Source organism: Scyliorhinus canicula, chromosome 7, assembly GCF_902713615.1.
Source record: "Scyliorhinus canicula chromosome 7, sScyCan1.1, whole genome shotgun sequence".
In the NCBI taxonomy this organism is placed as follows: Eukaryota; Metazoa; Chordata; class Chondrichthyes; order Carcharhiniformes; family Scyliorhinidae; genus Scyliorhinus; species Scyliorhinus canicula.
This window is the reverse complement of record NC_052152.1, coordinates 164,171,918-164,192,855: the sequence shown is the minus strand read 5'-3', so window position 1 is coordinate 164,192,855 and position 20,938 is coordinate 164,171,918. Positions and strand designations below refer to the sequence as shown.

The following is a 20,938-nucleotide window of genomic DNA, read 5'->3' as shown; positions in this document are numbered from 1 at the left end:
CGTTTAGCGAGATGATTTTAATAAGGCACAGAGAGTCCAGTGAATAAAAGTAAAAGACATTAATTTATACAGGAGACCCGGTTAATAATATAATAATAATCGCTTATTGTCACAAGTAGGCTTCACTGAAGTTACTGTGATGAGCCCCTAGTCGCCACATTCCGGCGCCTGTTCGGGGAGGCCAGTGTGGGAAACCTCATCAGACACTCTCTCTGGTGGTTGGTTCCACACTAGCTGACCTTTTATACATCACAGATAAGCCACCCTAACCCTAGTGGGGAAGCTCGTACTCCTCGAGGAGCATGGGGGAAACAATTATCCCCACACCATGGGTGGGATTCTCCCTTCTGGGGACTAAGTCCCCATGCCCGCCGGAAAATGGGCAAGAATCACTCTGGACTTTTTCCTTAAAGGTCGGGGGTGATTCCCGTTTCTCAGGGGGCTAGCAGAGCCCCGGCATGCATCCCGCAGCTCTGGCTGCCAGTGGGGCCCTGCTAACCAGACCGTACTGCCGCGCATGTGCATGGCGGCCAACCTCGGCGCGGCGCCGCCGACATGGTGAAGCCACACAGCGGGCCCACATGGAGGAAGGTTGCTTCCTCCCAAATAGTGATGGCCTGCCGATTGGTGGCCTCCGATCGCGGACCTCGCCACCGCTGAGGCATCCCCCCCACACGGTTAGATACCCACCGCCCCTCCACCAGGACCATCACTGCGGCCATGGGTCCCAGCTCCCGCCAGGCGGTACCACATGTAAACCACGCCAGCAGGAGTTCGGCCGGTCGACCGTGGAGAATCCCCGTGGGGGCCTGTTCCAATGGCCCCCAACCGGTGCTGCATTGACCACGCGCACGGAACCGCGGAGAATCGCAGAAACGGTGCCGCATTGGATTTCCGGCGTGAACGGCTATTCTCCGCCCCAGCGCCGAGCACGATTCTAGCACGGAGGTCAGAGAATCTCGCACCCAAAGTCCATGCTGGTTATTACAGTGATCACACTGCAGCTCAAGGGACTTGTGAAAAAAGAGAACAGGTGACCACAAGGCAAAAAGAAAAAGGCAGGTAGTGCAGGAGTCCCTGGTGGTCCGCTCAAAAATTGGCTTTCCATTTTGGAAGCTGAAACATTTTGGTTCCTCCAGGGAGTGCAGACAGTGCACAGCTTCTGGCACCACAAGCGGCATGACTGTACAGGAGGGGAGGAAAAAGAAAGCAGGAGCGATAGTGATAGGAGATTCATTTTTTTTTTAAAATTTAGATTACCCAATTATTTTTTCCAATTAAGGGGCAATTTAGTGTGGCCAATCCACCGACTCTGCACATTTTTGGGTTGTGGGGCGAAACCCACGCAGACACAGGGAGAATGTGCAAACTCCACACAGACAGTGACCCAGAGCCAGGATCGAACCTGGGACCTCAGAGCCGTGAGGCGGTTGTGCTAACCACTAGGCCACCATGCTGCCCTATAGGAGATTCATGAGTAAGGGGAACAAGCAGGCATTTCTGCGGCCGCAGATGTGACTCCAGGATGACTTGTTTCTTCTTCTGGTGTTCGGCTCAAGGATGTCACTTAATGGCTGCAGGGTATCCTGAAGTGGTGATCAGGCAGATGTTGTAGTACACATTCGTACCAACAATATAGTTAGAGTGTGGGATGAGGCCCTGAGTCAAGAGTTTAGGGAGCTAGGCAGTGGACTAAAGAGTAGGACCTCAAAAGATTGTAATCTCTGGATTACTCCTGGTGCCATGAGCTAGCGGGTACACAAATAAGAGAATCAGATGAATGCGTGGCTCAAGAGTTGATGCAGGACGAGGGGTATAGAAACCTGGATGACTAAGATTGTTTCTGAGGAAGGTGGTACCTGTACAAGTGAGATGGTCTGCATCTGAACCAGAATGCGATGAACATGGGAATACAAAGGGGGCTACTGGGAGTGCATTCTAGACTACCAAAGAGTCAGCTGGCAATGGAGCATCAGATATGTAGACAATTCACTGAGGTATGTAATAACAATAATAGAGTAATTATTTTAGGGGACTTAAATTTCCCCGACATTAATTGGGGAACATTGCAAAGGGTTTAGAGGGAGCAGATGTGTCGAAGGTCCAACAAGCGACGGTGCAGTCCTGGACCTAGTTCTGGGGAATGAAGCTGGGCAAATGTTCGAGGCAGCAGTCGGGAAGCACTTTATTGATTGCAACCACAATGCTATACATTTTAAATTTGTCATGGAAAAGAAAAAAGATGGTTTGCAAAAGAATGGTTTTGGATGGGGGGGGCGGGGGAGGGTAAAGGCTGATTTTATTAAAATAGGGTCTGGCTAGGTTCTCCGATTCTGAGGCAAAGTGCGGGGGATCTCTGGCGTCTTATGTGGATAAAATCGGCGGCGCCCCCTCACCAATCCTGCGACCAGTGAGGGATACCAGATGTGCCACGTAAAATTCCTGGCCTCCACAAAATAAACGGTCGCAGAATGGCTGGGTCCCTGGCCGCGTATGCGCACGGCGACAACCTGCAGCGGTCGCACTGTAAAGCATGGTGCCAGCCATGCGTAGACCTGACCTACCAGATAGTGTCCCCATGGCCACCCCCTCGTCACCCCTGGCCATCCTCTACCAGTCCCCCAGCCCTCGGTAAAGCCCTGCGTGTGTTCCCCCCCGTCCCGTCCCCCTCGTATTCCCCGCCCCCAGTCAGCACCACGGCTCCCGTCCAACTATGGCGGCACCGGACACAGTCCGCAGCCACCACGCCGGGTTCCCACACGGCTGAGACCATGAGTTAACCACGCCGTCATCAACTCTGCCCATCGGGGGCGGAGCATCAGGGGAAGACCTTCAGGAACGAACTGCGGCCATCCCAATGGCGTACGCCACGCGCCACGATGATGCCAATTCGGAGTGGGCGGAGCATATGAAACCTGCGACAAACAGGCGCTGCCCCCGATTTCGGCGTCAAAAGGGATTCTCCATCTGGTCGCCAATTATGAAATCGGTATCGGGAACGGAGAATACCGTCCCACATCTGTCTTCACTTTGAAGAAGAAGGATGTGGGTGCAGAATTCAGAAGAGGGACTGTGGGGTTCTTGAGAAGTTTGACATGGAGTGTGAGGAGGTACTGGAGGTTCTGGCAGGCTTAAAAGTGGACAAATTCTCAGGTCCAGATGAGTTGTACCTCAGGCTGCTGTGGAAGACCAAGGAGGAAATTACATTGGTTCTGACACAAATTCTTCTCTGGCCACAGGGGAGGTGCCAGAGGACTGCAGAACAGCTATTGTGGTTCCACTTTTCAAGAAGGGTGGTAGAGATAAACCAGGAAATTACAAACCATTGAGTCTCACATCTGTGGTAGGGAAACTATTTGAGAAAATTCTGAAGGACAGAATCAATCTCCTGTTGGAGAGGCAAGGTTTGATCATGGACAGGTGGTAGGGGAACCCTTTAGCCTGTCGTTGTGGTGGGGAACTGCAGTAGGTGGGGTAATCTATAAATTGGGATCATCCCCTAGAGTGTCAGTGACGTGGGTGAATCCTGTGGGGGGCCCAGTTTAGTTATGGGTTGGGGATGGGCCCCAGGAGGGTCAAGGCATGTTAGGGTCAGTCTGGGTCTGCACAATAGTTGCCCAGAATTTAGAAGTGGTTTAATTCTTCTGCCTTTTTCAGGGTTAACGCAGTCAGAACCATCTGAAATTTGCTATTTGAATTACATTTTCGGGTGATTCTGAGAATATTTGCACTTCTTGGCAATTGCCCTGCAGTCTTTGAACTTCTGAAAGGGATTTCAGAGCGCATCAAGCGCATCACCTCCTCACATTCGCTGATCAACTGCCCCAGTCACTTCCCCCATCTCCCAAACACCTCTCCCGATCACTTACAGTTTCCTGATCACCTCCAGTCATAGAATCATAGATCCCTTCGGTGCAGAAGGAGGCCATTCAACCCGAGTCTACACTGATTCTCCGAAAGAGCACCCTAACAAGACTGACTCCCCCATCCTATCGCCATAACCCCATAACCTAACCTATACATCTTTGGACAGCAAGGATCAATTGATCATGGCCAATTCACCTAACCTGCACAATTTTGGACTGTAGAAGTAAGCCGGAGCACCTGGAGGAATCCCACATAGTCACGGGGAGAACTTGCAAACTCCACATAGTCACCCAAGGCTGGAATTGAGCTTGGGTCTCTGGTGCTGTGAGGCAGCAGTTCTAATCTCTGTGCCACCGTGCTGCCCTCCCCATGCCACCCTCCATCTCCCGATCATCTCCAGTCTCCTGATGATTTCCAGTCTCCCGATCACCATCTCCCACCCCAATCATCTCCCCCTCCCCTCATCACCTCCAGTCTCTCGATCACCTCCCCCCTCTCCCGATCATGTCTCCCCTCTCCTGATCACCTCCCCAAGACCAACCAGATAGCTGCTTGGGGAATTCCCCAGTGCAACTTTGTCCTCTGGTGTCAACAGCTCGTTGGCAGTGTATCTGAGACCCAATACCTTTGGTGAAGACCAAGCTTCTGTCAGGTGCCTATTTCAGGCCCGCAAATGGTTCTAAATAAATGTTATCCCTCTGTATAGCCTTTAGAGAAATCCCTATCCCAATACCCTCCTCAGTGAAATCATTTTTACTGCCTCACGGTAGCATGGTGGTTAGCATCAATGCTTCATAGCTCCAGGGTCCCAGGTTCGATTCCTGGCTGGGTCACTGTCTGTGTGGAGTCTGCACGTCCTCCCTGTGTGTGCATGGGTTTCCTCCGGGTGCTCCGGTTTCCTCCCACAGTCCAAAGATGTGCGGGTTAGGTGGATTGGCCATGCTAAATTGCCCGTAGTGTAAGGTTAATGGGGGGATTGTTGGGTTACGGGTATACGGGTTACGTGGGTTTAAGTAGGGTGATCATTGCTCGGCACAACATCGAGGGCCGAAGGGCCTGTTCTGTGCTGTACTGTTCTATGTTCTATATATTGGAGACAACTCTGATCAGCTCTGCGACTTGTACTGGTGACTACGCTGAAGATATCTTCCAGGATTTGACCATGTGATATCTCACACACTCAATGAAGGATTCTAAATGTAAATGTACCTCTGGACAACCGGCCATTTCAACTGATCAGTTCTGACACATGAAGAGGATTTTCTGATGTTGTTTCAGCTCAGTATTGCATTTTATGTTGAAAATTATGTCACATTAAAAAAATCATATATCGTGCAACAAACAAGTAATTTTACCATTGATGGTCATTTTTCCATTGATGGTCATTCGGAAAGTTATTCTCATGCTGCATTCAGATCACGTCTTCTGAGTCACAACATTTAAGAGATTTGTTTGATCTTTAACAAAAACTGATGAACGCTTACATAATTTTGCATCAAACAAAGGCTGAAAACATTGCCTTCATGAAAGTATTCATAAAAGCACTTTCCCTGGCTTGGATTCATTCCTCATACATGTATTGCTTGACATGTTGTGACAGTCAAATACTATTGTCGAGAGATTTTAAAGGAATTTCTTTTACCATATGCTTTTTTCAATTAAAAGGAATCCATGGAGTGTGGAAAACGTAAGAATGTCCAGAGCAATGGGATATATTTTGTGAAATCAAATCTGTATTTGAAGAAAAATATATTCACACAAGTAAGGTCGCTGATTTACTGTGGAATTCTATAGAACATATAGAACATGGGTTGGCAACTTGGAACTTTGTGGGTTTTTTTTCCCCACTGTTTGTTAATTCTTTTATTATTCATCCAGAACTCCGCTCCAACTCTTTGCAGTGTGAATGCCAAACTACATCTTAATTATTGCATAGGTTTGTTTTGTGGGCTCATTCAATGCGGGCTCAATCAGATACTGTGATCGAGTGAAAATATTTTCATTTTGTTTCTCTGGAATAAATTAAAATTTGAGTCATCCAAAATCAAAGGCAGAACACTGGAGTACCATAAATATCTAATCTAAATGAGCAATCAAACCATGATGTTGAAATGCTTTGACATCCAAAGAAGAGAGAAAGCCAAAGAGCTCACCTCTCGGTCAAGTCCAGCAGCCACGGTAACAATATCCCCATTCTCACTGTTGATGGTGAACATATTTGGTGATGGGCTGATTGGAGACTGGGACAAGATCCGATATCTCACCATGCCATTGGCTGTACTTGGGTCATCAGCATCATTGGCAGTGACTGTCATTACGTACGAACCTAACAATAAACAGTACATGAGTGCCAGTAATACTTTCCCACAGATAAACTTGTACAGCATTCACTATAAATTGGTATTTTTGATCCACTGCATTAATTATTAAGCATTTACAACTTTGCACAATTTAGCATCCATTTTCTCAGGTCTGTAATTACATTATTTAATTAAGCAGCGTTATCAAGGAATCTTGCATTGCACAAAATCTACAGCGAAATATTTGATTTTTTTTCCCAACTGCAATCATTCCTGGGCTTCAAACCTACCCTGCCATGAAATCAGTAAAAACAAACAGTAATTTCAGCCTCAAAAGATGAATGGGTAGCAGCTGCATAAAACTACTTAGAGGACAAAACTCTCTTTTGTGCTTCAGGAAATCTCCAGGTGGCAATGACCATAGATTTGGTCTAAAATTCATTTCTTTCAAATGTGCTATATAGAGCCGCTGAAAACACAATGGATGTAAGTAAGATTTATGAAATGTTTCAGGTCTCTACTTGAATAAAAAGACAGTCTAATGGTGCATTGTGTTAAGTAGAATCTAGAAAAACTGCACAATGCACTTTTGTTTCATACACCAGTATCGCAAACCTTGAAGCTGCTTATCTCTGCTCTAAACACAAGATATTACTGTCTGAGGTCAAGTAGATTATTATGTGCATCATTTTCCTTGCAAGAGCAACAAAAGCAGCTTCTAGTAGTTTTTGCAACAGAATGGGGCAGAGAACAGATTAATGCAGGAGGTTCAAGGCTGTACCATAGCCATTCGTACTCATTGTCCTGTTTTCAAATCCAAGCAACACTCTAAGAGTGCAGGATTCATTTGGGGATTAGGGGCCACTGGTCAAATCCCCAGTAGAGTTCCAGAGTGAAGAAGCTTAATTTGAATGACAGAAAGTATTATTAGATGTCATCCTTGGCTCAGTTGGTAGCCCATACGTGGGACCTCGTTGTGCACAATGACCACAGTTCAAAGCTACTGCATGGACTTTGTGACATCCTAAAGGTGCTATTTAAATCCAAGTCTTTGTTTCTTTATATACAATATGTAAGAATAGACTTCGTCTTCACTAAGAAGTTTTAAATTCATTGAATCATGAAGTAATAGTCCGACAATCATGTTTGCTTCTCTGTTCGATCTTCAATTCTGCATACCACTGTTTGTATATTAAAGAATTGATGAATCAAAGCAATTCAACTGATTATAGCAAAAGGCAATTGCATCAAATAATTGCAGTATTTTACTTTTTCCATGCAACAATTAAAACAGATCATCTGATCCATATTCTTTCCCTATCACTCATGTACACTGCAATAGCACTGGAAGTGGATGTCAGGAATTTGAATAGTTTTGCAAAAGTATTACTAATGTTTATTTTTAAAAAAACTTTAGCCTTGTTACTTCATGTGAATCAGTGCAAATGTGTAACTGTACGCTGGTCTGAAGTATTAATTTCACAGCCCTTTAAATCATTATTCAATTATGAAACTAATTCAAGTTCATAATTGGCTTTCCACTCAAATCAGTAAGGCCAAAAATGTAAACCTTTTAATTTTCATATGAATTTTAAGTACCAGGTTGCATCAGTGCATTAGCCCATGTTATTATTTTCTCAGGAGGATATACCGTAGATACCACACAAGTCCTTCACTATTTGCGAAGTAGAAAAGTGTGGTGATGAAAAAAAGTCCTGGTTAATCTCCAGCTAATATGTTCTCAAAATCCACATATAAGCTCTCCGAGCAAAGTATTAATCCTGTGACAGAAAGAACGAGCATTGCACTGACAATTTCTTCCCTCTGGCTATGTTCATTCTCCTTTTTTGACTTTGCCGTTGTTTGCCTGTCGTTGTGCAGACAGCTGAACTGGGACTACAAATCTCTCCAAATCAAAGACGTTGGCTAGCTTTCAGGAGGGTTTGTGTGGCAACTAAACTGGACAGCAAAAAAAGGGGGAGAGAAAATAAATAACTAATAATGCATATGCACATATTAATGCAGTGCAATTTGAAGCATTCACCTAACACTGACTCCATATCACATTTGTTTCTGCAAATCCCCATTACATTTTGCTGGGAAGAAAATCACTTTGGCCCAGATTTTCACCATGATGGCGAGGCTCACTGCCTTGGCGAAAATCCCGCAAATAGCTGAAATTTTGAAGTCCTGAACCTGGTATTTCTCATCTTTGTGGGGGTGGGAGTGGAGAAGGGGTGGCATGTGCGATTTGCAATTTACGAAGGCAGTTGGCCATTTAGATCACCCACTGCCTCCACTGAAGCAGGATTCTGGTAGGCCAGTTGTGTAAAACCCAGGGTATGAAGATTAGAACAGGTAAGGGGGGAGGTCTGAACTTGAAAGATTTATTTGGATATCCCCTTTGAAAGAGGAAGATGGATTCAAGATTGAGGGCGCAATCTTCCCAAAAGGGAACAAAGTACCTGAGCGAGCGCATTTGATTGCGTGCTTCCCGGCACTCGCAGTTCCTTGAAACACATGGCTATTCAACACGACTCGCTTTGAATAAGGGGGTCTGGACAGGGAACGAGCGGCTGAGACCACACATAGCCCCGGTTTTTTACAAAGGGGGAGCTCCGCTCGCCGGAACCCCCTATGGTAACGATGATCGCCGATCTCCGAGGCCCCCAGAAGAAGCCCTGACCTCCCCCCAGTCCAAACCAATATGGGAGGGTCCCCTGCCCCACCGGGCAACCCTGGCCCGATCATGCGCACAAAACAATGGCAACTTGGCATCTTGGCAGTGCCAACCTGGCACCTTAGCAGTGCCACCTGGACACCTTGGCATTGCCAGATTGGCACCCATGTGGTACTGTCAAGATGCCAAGCTGGCACTACCAGGATGCCAGGCTGGCACTGCCATGATATCCAAGTGGCACCAGCAGTGCCAGAGTACCAGCCTATAAAGGGCATGCAGCTGGGTGCCTCCAAACTCCTTGGAGACTCCCACAAGTGCTGTTCTGTCTGCTCTCCGTTTGTACAGACCAGTACCAAATGGTGCACGCACAAGATCCTCGAGGCGAAGGGATTTAATCCCAAAGCCTCAAGTACCTCGGGAATCTGCACATTTGAGTAAGGCTTACCACATCGCATTAATATGCAGATTTGCCAAAACGTGATCCCACCCTTTGTGGATGGGATTCACCTTGTAACGTCTTGCGAGATTGCGTTGAATCTCACGAGGCATTGTAAGCCGGATAGATTCCAGGAGCGGGGTCGTCTGGCTTTCAATGGCCACGCTGCTCCGTAGCGAGTTGCTTTTCCATGAGGTCTTGGAGGTTCAACCAAAATATAGATCTTTATTTCGAAGATGTTGACACTACAGGTTGTGATGTTGGACTTCCCGTTTTCCCGCACAAACAGCCAATCGTTTGCAATCATTTTCTTAAAGTTCCCTTGTTCAGCTACAAGGCTGCTTATGAAACACAAAAAGTACTATGAATACACAATATTTCTTCCCCCTTGAAATCAAAGGTCCCTGACACAGTAAACAGAATAATATGAACAATCAATTAACAACAGCAGTCAATATGTCAAGCGTTTCAGAGGGCGTTGTTTTGTGTGGTTGTCGACAAACCCAGGTGTCTGCTTTTTCCTACTTGCTGCAACCTTTGCCGTCTTTGGCTTGGTGTGAGTATTGTCAGTGGTTATCTTAATCAGAGTCGACATAGTGATGATCAGAGATGACTCGGTGTTTGATTAGCAATTGAGGTGCTGTTTTCTGCAATTGGTTTGGTTTGTGTCAGGTTCTCAGGAAGGTCCAGGTCGTCTCTTGGCCCAGCTGGATTTGGACTCTCTTGTGGGTTCTGCCTCTGGCGGATTGATTCTTGTTGATCATGTTACATCGTCTCGGGTTTGTAGAGTGTAGGAGATCGATCCTGTCGGTGCTAAGATAGTGCCAGGAATCCGCTTTTCACTTGTGGTATAACTTCTTGACAGAACATCTTGACCCTGGCGAAAATCATGGGGCTGGATTTTCCATTGGCGGGATCCTCCATTTCGCCTGCAGCGCACTCACACCCGTGGATTTCCCGACAATGGGAAACCCCTTTGGCCAGCTGCCGGGACGGAGAATCCCGCTGTTGGTGGGAATGCACTGCACCAGAAAACGAGTGCGACTGGGCGGAGAATCCTGCCCATGACGTTTCACCTTGTTCTCCTGCCATGTGGCCTGATCATGTTGCATTTTCTTGACAATGCCTTTTGTCTTGGGTTTTAGAAAATTGAATGGCGTGGGGAGTGATGTTTAACGATTCGCGATCTCAAAGAAACTTGGGTTGTTGAGTGTGCAGCATTCCTTTACGTGAGCAGGAATTGACTCCACCATTTAAACAATTAACCTTGTTCTCTGGTTACCGTTAATGTTTCATCTTCCGTACAAAATGTCTGCCAGGTCATTTGTGGCAAGGTGATAAGGAACAGACCAGATATGTGGAATTCCGTTCTCCCTCATGTACTTTATGAACTCTTGAGGCTGAACTGCGGTCCATTATCAGTTGTTCCTCAATTCTAATTCTGCCTCTACCTTTACTCTGATTGCCTATTGCACTGACCTAGCCTTTAAATATCTCACCTGACTTTCTTCCTTGATCTTCAGCTTTACTGAGATATCTTTCATGCTTCCCAGCTCACTGTTGAAGACAATGGCATGTTTCGTCAAGATTTTGAGTAGGCCTGAAACGGACCATCATGAGATTTACCTCGATCCAATTTAATCTGATATTTCCCAGCCAAATGCTTCCCATTAGTGCTGGATAATTTCCTTTGACTGCGTGCAAGGACAAATCTACTGTCTGTCCATTTAATTGCACCATTACATCAATACGGCCACGTATTATGGAACCACTTTTCCAGTGTAGGTTTTTATCGCCATCTTCATGAGTTGCAGAGCAATATCTCAGAGCTTTTCTTGCTAAACAGACCCTGACACCAGCGAGACAGCTGCCCCAGTGTCCACCTCCACCTTTATCAGTTGACCATCCAGTAATGGAGTGACCCAGTATTGGTTTGATGCACCGGCCGTAGCTAATACAATTAATGAAGTTCACCTTCAGATTGTGAATCGAGTTTCTTCTCACATCCATTTTGTACCATATGGACACTTTTTCTTGATTCAGATTGCCCTGCCCTTTGTTTTATTTGGCTCTTGCTTCCTACAGTTTTTTGCCTGAAGCTTGATCTCTTTTCCAACAAACGCATGTAATGAGGTCCTTTCTGCCACAATCTCTGCCAGATGATGTCTTTGCATCAACAATCTGCTGCTGATTGCCTGGTTTTTGCACATCGATAGCAAATGCGAGTCTGTGATTGCGTTCGAGTTTCAGACAATGTCTTGTGAATTCTTAAGCTTGAACTAAACTGTTGAGCTTATTTGGCTGATAATTCCATGGATACAGCAACTAAGGTGGCACGGTAGTAGAGTGGGTAGCGCTGTTGCTTCACAGCACCAGGGTCCCAGCTTCGGCTCCCGGCTTGGGTCACTGTCTGCACGCTCTCCCCGTTTCTGTGTGGGTTTCCTCCGGGTCCTCTGGTTTCCTCCCACAAATCCCAAAAGATATGCTGTTGGGTAATTTGAACATTCTGAATTCTCCCTCAATGAACCGAACAGGCGCCAGAGTGTGGTGACTAGGGGATTTTCGCAGTAACTTCATTGCAGTATTAATGTAAGCCTACTTGTGACAACAATAAAGATTGAATTACCAATTATGTCTTTAAAGTCAGTTGCTTTTGGTTAACAACTGCTTTTGAATATCTTTGTTCCTTAAACCACAGACTAAGCTATCTCTGATGATCTCATTTAACACCCCTCTGAGTTTGCACTTTTTAGCCAGTCTTTTCAGGTTATTTACAAACTGTGTGATTGGTTCACCTTCTTCTTGGCTGCACTTATGAAACCTAAACCTTTCTGTGGTGACTAAATGTGTTGATAGATAGTGGCCCTGGAGGGTCAACCAAAATGTAAAGATCTATTTAGACGATGTTCACACTACTGGCTGTGATGTTAGATTGCCCGTTTGCACGCACAGATGGAGATGACGTCACGCAATCGCTCTCTGAAAGTGTCCCTGTTCAGCTACAAGGCTGTTTGTGAGAAAACACAATGAATACGCAACACAAGGCACCCTTTGGGAAAAGTAATACACCATTTGGGAGAGGTAAGGCATCATTTGGGATAGGCAAGGTTCCCTTTGGAATTGTTAAAAGTGGGACTTTGATTCAATCAATAAACAGATTCTCCAACTTCACTGTTACATTAATATTGAAAATTTTAATCTTATGATTTATCATTTAAAATAATTCTGAAATACTGAAAGGGACACACTTTAATTGAAACAATGCTTTGCGAAGAAAAGTGAAAACCAATTTTCATTTAGGTACTTGTTTCTATCTCCCAAGACTAATTGGACAGTACACCAACCAGCTCCTAGACCTCTGCCATTGTTGCTGAGGAAACCACTATTAATAGCTGAACAGGACAGAGGTGACTCGTTCAACATTTTGCCTCTGTCCTGTTTGGGAAGATTCCACTGAGCACCTTCCACTGATGGCACTACTGAGAGTGGGAGCTCACCTTTTCTATCCACCCTGGACTTGGTAGCCTGCGGCAGCAAAGTATTTTCCCAAAATATATTTCCCAGAATAACTTGCTGTTTTGCAAAATCTATACTGTTCCATCCACATATTAAAAAGAAAAAATACAGTTTGAGTCTTTGGCTTTTAATGAAGATAGAATGAATACCAATTAAGTCACGTTGTGCAATGAAGACATATTCATAAGATTTAAAATGAGTGGTGTATACCTTTGAGACAAAATGTGCGATTGCTTTTTCTGTTAAATTATTAAAAATGGATTAATGTGTTACTTGGGTGATGATTTACGTTCAAAAACTGCAAACATTCCATTCATGGCACTGAACAGGGAAAATTCCATAATTTCTGTATCACGAGTGACACCATTAGATTGCCAAGCCATTGATAGTGCCACTCTCAGATGTACATTATCAGCAAAGTGTCAAAGCCTAAAAATGTTCTCTTGAAGATGAGTGACTCTACTAGCTGTTAAATCATATATCACTCAATAGGAGAACAGTGCTCCAATGTGACAGCATGACGCACAGCCAAATAGATACATGACAGGCCTTAGTGATTCGCCAAAATGTAAACTGACCTCTTTCTTCAGGGTTTACCAGCCCAAAAGGACCATTAACTAGTGTTTGCTAAGTTTAGCGATTGATTTTTCAGAAGGTTCTGGGTTCACTTTGCTTCCATGAAACTGTTATTCAAATCAAAACACCAAAATTAAATCAGAGAAAGAGTTTCATCTGGTTGTGTGAAGATTGCCACACACCTAAGCTTGTTGCATTTGTCACAAGGCTTCAAAACTGTTTGATTTACCTTTGAGAAGAGGCCCGTCCACAGAAACAAGAAGGAAGAATAGAGTCGGGGAATATGGCTTTGTATCACTTTGGCAAGTGAGATTAATTACATCAAATAAGGACAGATCAGAAAAGAAGATGTTACAATTGTGGTGAAACTAGGAGGGAAAATATGTGATTGGAATTATAGAGAATGCCAAGCTTGCCTCTGAGTGGCCTTTCACATTCATCTTGGATAACAGTGTGTTCTGCACTTATAGCTTTAGGGAGCACCAATTAATCTGTACAAAATGAAAGTGTTCACTCATCCCCTTCCTGATGTCAATTTCTCAACAGTTAAGGCCAAAGGGAGTCCTTTTCGTTTGTAACTAATCGTACATGAATATTTAAAAGGAAATCATAGTTATGGCTCAAGTAAGAAATAACACACAACTGGAACACACATCCCACAAGTCTGTCCTCATGGTGTCTTTGTCCCCCCCGCCAAAGTTGTTCTCCACAAGATAGTTCACATCACTTAGCAGGAAATATTCCAAAATAGAGCAGAACGCAAGTCATCTTCAAAATAATAATTAGCATAACAATGCAGCTCATTTTACAGCATCTACTTCTACATGGGTTTGAGACTCTACATACTGCTATGGTGATACCGTGGCAAAACATACCAAATTAATGCTATTTGTATCTTTGACGTCATGTTGATGGAAAACTAGAATCGCAGGGCGAAATTCTCCCATGCCTCCACCAGCGGGATCAATGGTGGGTGTGGGGGTAGGGGCAGAAATCGTCAGGTGGCCCAAAAATCGGTTTCACACCGACGTGAAATTACAGCGGGATCTTCCGATGCTGTCCTCCACGGTGGATCGGGAATCCCGCCAAAGGCCGGCGTGAAACCGATTTGCATCTGGCTAATGGTTTGCAAATGAAGGCCCAATGACAATCTTCTCCAATGCCCATTTCTCCGCGATGCCAGTGGGAAAACACCGGTCCAGGACAAATCTGGACCAATGTGGCATGCAGAAGTCAGGACACACCTGAAGAATGCCTGAGACTGCCTGCAGAGTTCGGTATGGAGGCCACCAGCGACCCTCGACCTCGGAACACTAAATCAATGTGTGAGGGGAGCACCTGCAGGTGAATCGTCCAGCTTCAGTGCCATCGAGGCAGACCAAATTCCAGCCTCAGGGTGTACCTGGAGGCCCAGCCCATCTTCTTTCTTCAGGAGGTCAACCTTCTTTCTGCAGTGGTAGGTCAGTGATGTTGGGTGTCTTTTAAATATGGCACTGGGGTATGACAGCAGGACCCACGTCATCAAGGCCACACTGCCACAGAAGGCAGCGCATAATCCCAGGATGCAGAATTAATTATTGGGAAAAAGCAGCATTGAAGTCGCCAACGGCAATTGCGGCTTTCTCTGTCATATGGTCTGAGACTTGGCAAATAAAATCTCACAACATATTGCTGGAGGGGCAGCCTCTGTTTCATCCACCCGCCAGCAAATTAGAAACTTGAAGATTAAGACGCCATTTTTATAGGCCACCCCAGAATGACCAAATACACCCTCCCACCCAGCACTACCCAAGCATGCCCCTCTCCCCTCCCCAAGTGCTGCACTCACCTGTGTGCCAGGCCCTCACAGTTGCTGTTATTAGTCCGACCCCCCCATCGTACGGCCAGTGGGCGCCGCCATCTTCCCCTCCTCGGACCACGTGCAGCCCGTGGGCGCTGCCATCTTGTTCAACCCCCACCACATGCGGCCCGTGGGCGCCGCCATATTGTCCTCCCCAGGAGCATCAAGCACCGCCATCTTGTCTTCCCCACGACATGTGCGGCCCGCGGGTGCCGCCATCGTACCAGGACCCATGCCCTCCGGGCACCCCATCGCCTTCCACCATCGATGACTAGCCACGTCTCGCACGATTGACCAGTCTCGCCCACACAACCTAGCAACCGCTTCTACAAACGTGAAAATCGATGGGCCGAGCGGCCCCCACCTACACATCGTCTGCTGGACTCCGGGAGCACCGAGAGCTTAATTCATCCCGATACGGTAAGGCGCTGCTCCCTCGTGGTACACCCCGCCAATCAGAGAATCTCCCTGGCCTCCGGGTCCCACTCCGTGGCGATCCTGGGGTACTGCATAGCCACCCTCACTGTCCAGGACGTGGAGTTTACCGGCTTCCGCCTCTAGGTCTTCCCCAACCTCTGTGCTGCCTTACTACTCGGCCTGGACTTCCAGTGCAACCTCCAGAGCCTAACACTGAAATTTGGCGGGCCCCTACCACCCCTCACTGTGTGCAGCCTCGCGACCCTAAAGGTCGACCAACCTTCCCTATTTGCAAACTTTACCAGAGATTGCAAACCCGTCGCCACCAGGAGCAGATGCTACAGCTCCCAAGACAGGACCTTCATCAGGTCCGAAGACCAGCGACTGCTCCGGGAAGGCGTCATCGAGGCCAGCAACAACCCCTGGAGAGCCCAAGTGGTAGTGATGAGAACTGGGGAGAAACACAGAATGGTCATGGACTACAGCCAGACCATCAATAGGAACACGAAGCTCGACGTGTACCCCCTCCCACGCATATCTGATATGGTCAATCAGATTTCACAGTACCGGGTCTTCTCAATTGTGGACCTAAAATCCGCCCACCACCAGCTCCCCATCCATAAGGCAGACCACCCATACACTGCCTTCGAGGCAGATGGCCACCTCTCCCACTTTCTCAGGGTTCCCTTCGGCGTCACCAATGGGGTCTCGGTTTTCCAACGGGAAATGGACTGAATGGTCGACCAGTACGGGCTGCGGGCTACCTTCCCATACCTTGACAATGTCCCCATCTGCGGCCACGATCAACAGGAACATAATGCCAACTTGCCAAATTTCTCCACACCGTCACTCTCCTCAACCTAACTTACAACAAGGAGAAGTGTGTGTTCAGCACGAACCGCTTAGCCATCCTGGGCTATGTGGTCCAGAACGGTGTTCTGGGGCCCGATCTCGACCGCATGCCCCCCCTCATGGAACTCGCTCTCCCCACTGCCCCAAGGCCCTCAAACGTTGCCTGGGGTTCTTTTCTTACTACGCCCAATGGATCCCAAATTGAATGAAATGAAAAATGAAAATGAAAATCGCTTATTGTCACGAGTAGACTTCAATGAAGTTACTGTGAAAAGCCCCTAGTCGCCACATTCCGGCGCCTGTCCGGGGAGGCTGGTACGGGAATCGAACCGTGCTGCTGGCCTGCTTGGTCTGCTTTAAAAGCCAGCGATTTAGCCTTGTGAGCTAAACCACGTAAATTATGCGGACAAGGCCCGCCCACTCATCCAATCCACTCTTTTTCCCCTAACGGCCGAGGCTCACCAGGCCTTCAACCGAATTAAGGCCAACATCGCCAAGGCCGCGATGCACGCAGTCAACGGGACGTTACCATTTCAAGTTGAGAGCGATGCATCAGACGTCACTCTGACCACCACCCTCAACCAGGCAGACAGGACTGTGGCATTCTTTTCACAAACTTTTCATGCCTCCGAAATTCGGCACTCCGCCGTCGAAAAAAAGGCCCAAGCCATCGTTGAAGCTGTGCGGCATTGGCGGCATTAGCTGGCCGGCAGGAGATTCACTCTCCTCACTGACCAACGGCCGGTAGCTTTCATGTTTAACAACACAGCGGGGCAAGATCAAAAACAATAAACTCTTGAGGTGGAGGATCGGGCTCTCCACCTACAAATACAAGATTTTGTATCATCCCGGTAAGCTCAACGAGCCCCCCGGTGCCCTATCCTGAGGTACATGTGCCAGCGCACAGGTGGACCGACTCCGGACTCTGCACGACAATCTTTGTCAAACGGGAATCACACATTTGTACCACTTCACCAAAGCCCGCAATCTGCCCTACTCCGTCGAGGAAGTCAGGGCAATCACCAAGACTGCCAGGTCTATGCGGAGTGCAAACCGCACTTCTACCAGCCAGATAGTGCGCGCCAGGTGAAGGCCTCCCGCCCCTTTAAACGCCTCTGCGTGGACTTCAAAGGGCTCCTCCCTTCCACCAACTGTAACACGTACTTCCTCAGTGTGGACGATGAGTACTCCAGATATCCTGTCGCCATCCCATGCCCTGATATGACGTCTGCCACCGTCATCAAAGCCCTCAAAACCATCTTCGCTCTGTTCGGCCTCCCCGCCTACGTCCACAGCGACAGGGGATCCTCATTCATGAGCGATGAGCTGTGTCAGTTCCTGCTCAACAAGGGTATCGCCTCACGCAGGACAACCACCTATAACGCCCGGGGAAACGGACAGGTGGAGAGGGAGAACGGGACGGTCTGGAGTGCCGTCCAGCTGGTCCTACGGTCCAGACATCTCCCAGCTTCCTGCTGGCAGGAAGTTCTCCCTGACGCACTGCACTCCATTCGGTCGCTCCTGTGCACTGCGACTAATGACACATCCCATGAACATCTCTTTGCCTTCACCAGGAAGTCCCCCTCCAGGGTGTCACTCCCGACTTGGCTCGCAGCTCCAGGACCCGTACTCCTACGCATGCATGTACGACTCCACAAGGTGGACCCGTTGGTTGAAAGGGTACAGCTACTCCATGCCAACCCACAGTACGCCTACGTAGCGTACCCCGATGGCCGCCAAGGTACTGTCTCCCTCAGGGACCTGGTGCCAGCAGGTTCCCCACACACACACACACACACACACCTCTCCAGCATGGCGCCACCCTCCCCTTCCCCGGCGCACCCAGCCGCAACTCCCGCCCCAGGACAATCCGTCCTCCCCCTGCCCACGCCCAAGGATGACGAGGATTTCGGCACGCTCCCGGAGTCACCGAGGACCAGACCGACACCGGAATCGCCGCCACCACTGCAGCGCTCCCAACGGCAGATCAAGGCTCCGGACCGACTGAACCTGTAACTTGATCGGGACTTTTGAAACATCATCCTTCTGTATAATTCTCCTCCACCCCGCTGGACTCAATTTTTTCTCCCTCTGTATTTTAAAACATGTATGTGTATATAGTTCTCCGCCACCCCCGCCGGACTCAATTTTGACAGGGGATGAATTTGGTAGTCACCACTGTTGTATATATTAGGTGATTGGTGGTAAGGCCCTGTACTACAGGTACGAGGGTAATTCCCCGCCTGCTGGCTCCGCCCAGTAGGGAGAATATAAATATGTGTGCATCCTGTACAGCAGCCATTTCGCCAGCTGCTGTAGGAGGCCACACATCTTAGTGTATTAAAGCCTCGATTGCATCCAACTCTCGTCTTTGTGCAATTGATCGTGCATCACAGCGGGAAAAACTTCCGGTCCCCGCCCCCGTCACGGGACTTAATTTAAACCCCTCAAGCATCAAGGGTATTGGACTAAATAAATGCAAGTATTTTTAAACCAGAAAATACTATTTTTAAAACGAGGAATGGTTGATCTGCCTTTTGAAAGCTGCCTACCATTTAAATGCAACCGAAGCACAATCAATTCCACGAGAATAAAAATAAAATGCATATCAAGACAAATAAAATGACTGCTTAATTTCAACATTTGCATACCTTTAATTTAAATACGATTTTTCACTGCAATTTTAACACCGGAGTAAGTGTTTTGTCAGTCTACAAAAGGTACGTTTAAAACAATTAAAAACACATTTGCTTATATTAGCTAATTTATCCTTTTCTCTAACTGCACAAGCTGTTCTCTAAATAAAACAAATAGAAAAAAGAAGACTGCTTTTGGCAAATCTAGACATTGATTTGTCTTATGTGATACCATGATTTATGACTCTTGATGAGGTCTGTTTAGGATTTGGATCAGAGTTATAATTAGTCCTTCAGTGCAATTTATTTCTGTACCTGCGGTGGGTAGCAAGTGTTTATTCATATGGATCATTCACTCAACCTTTGTAACAAAACTAAAACTACAAATTGCCAATGCTTTTTAATCACTGCATAAAATTGCACAAATCCTTAACCAACACCGTTCCAGGTATTTGTTGCCATTACAAAATCGAGACAGCGACCTGGATTTGCCGTTTGTGTGGTTAAGTGTCGGCTCGAATGGAGAATCCGCAGGAGGTTTATGTAAAGAAAATCATCGCGAACGCCTCACTGATTCTGGTACTGGTGAGGGGCTAGCACCGGCGCTGACTGGAACTCCCATCTCCTGCTCCGAATGTGGCTGCAGTATGGTCGGGTCCCGGGCCGCACATGCACACGGCTGACAGCTTGCAGTGGTCGCACCGTACAACATGGCGCTGCTCATGCATGCACCCAACTGGCCATCCGCGACCACACAACCCACCCCCTGGCCACCCCCCACTAGTCTTCACAGCCCTCGCAGAGCCCCCCCCCCCCCCCCCCGGTCAGTGGCACGGATCCTGCCCGAGTGTGGCTGCGGTGCCACGCCAGGTTCATGATTTGTGTGTCCCACGCCATCGGGAACTCGGCCCATCGGGGGTAGAGCACCGCGAGTGGGCCGGCCGATGAGGCGCCAACGGCATTGCGGCTGCGCACCTCATGCATCACAGTGACACCATTCCGGAGCGGGCGGAGCATGGCTGACTGGCGCCAAACCGGCGCCAGCCCCGAATTTAGCGTCGGAGCCCTTTCTCCGCCCAATCGCCGAACAAGCTTTTGGCGACGGGCAACAGAGAATCCCGCCCAGCATCTCTGAAAGGAAATGCATGGCATTGAGAATTGATAGATCATGCTTGGAAGTTGAATGGAGAAATGGAAAAAGTCAAGGTGGTGAAAATATATACCATAATAATCTATATTTTGAATTAGTAAAAAATCATTTGATTTTGATTCACTGAAGTTCTGATTGACATATAATTATAGAAGAGTATTAGTTGCTTGGTAGTATAGAACTTGAGAATTGCTGAAAAAAAAGTGTCAAAACACTTTGAGAAGAAGACTGAGGAGTGACCTGATATAGGTGTGTGTGGTTATTAAGGGGTTTGACAAAGATAGACATGGAATAATGATTCCACTTGTGGGATGCGATTCAGCGACCCCATTGTGCTTGCTACAGTTCCGGGAGAAATGGGTGAACTTCGGGCTTGTGCTGGGCTGATTGCTCCATTAGGCCTAATCTGGACCTCGCTCTTGCTGGATGCCCGTGATTCAACAGCTGCGCGTGCGAGACCTCGCCAGGGTGCCATTTAGTTGGTCCAAAAAAACTTGGACCAGGCACAATGGCACCTCGGGTGGTCTCACAGACCTTTGAAGACCCCCCCCCCCCCCAAGTGGTCAGGAACAGGGCAGGACAGTACCCTGGCACTCCCCCCTGCACCCAGGATCCTTGGCACTGCCAAGGTATCAGGCTGGCTGTGTCAAGGTTCCTGGGTGCCAGTT

General features: G+C 47.5%; 1 protein-coding gene across 2 annotated transcripts in view; it reads right to left on the bottom strand.

Moving 5' to 3' along the window:
* LOC119969494 (cadherin-4-like) overlaps window positions 1-20,938 on the bottom strand; it is an 859,326-nt gene that overhangs the window by 170,402 nt on the left and 667,986 nt on the right. For both annotated transcript variants that reach the window (XM_038803180.1, XM_038803181.1), the window contains one exon: window positions 6,021-6,193. In XM_038803180.1, coding sequence (XP_038659108.1) covers window positions 6,021-6,193 — 173 coding nt within the window. The remainder of the gene's footprint in view (window positions 1-6,020; window positions 6,194-20,938) is intronic.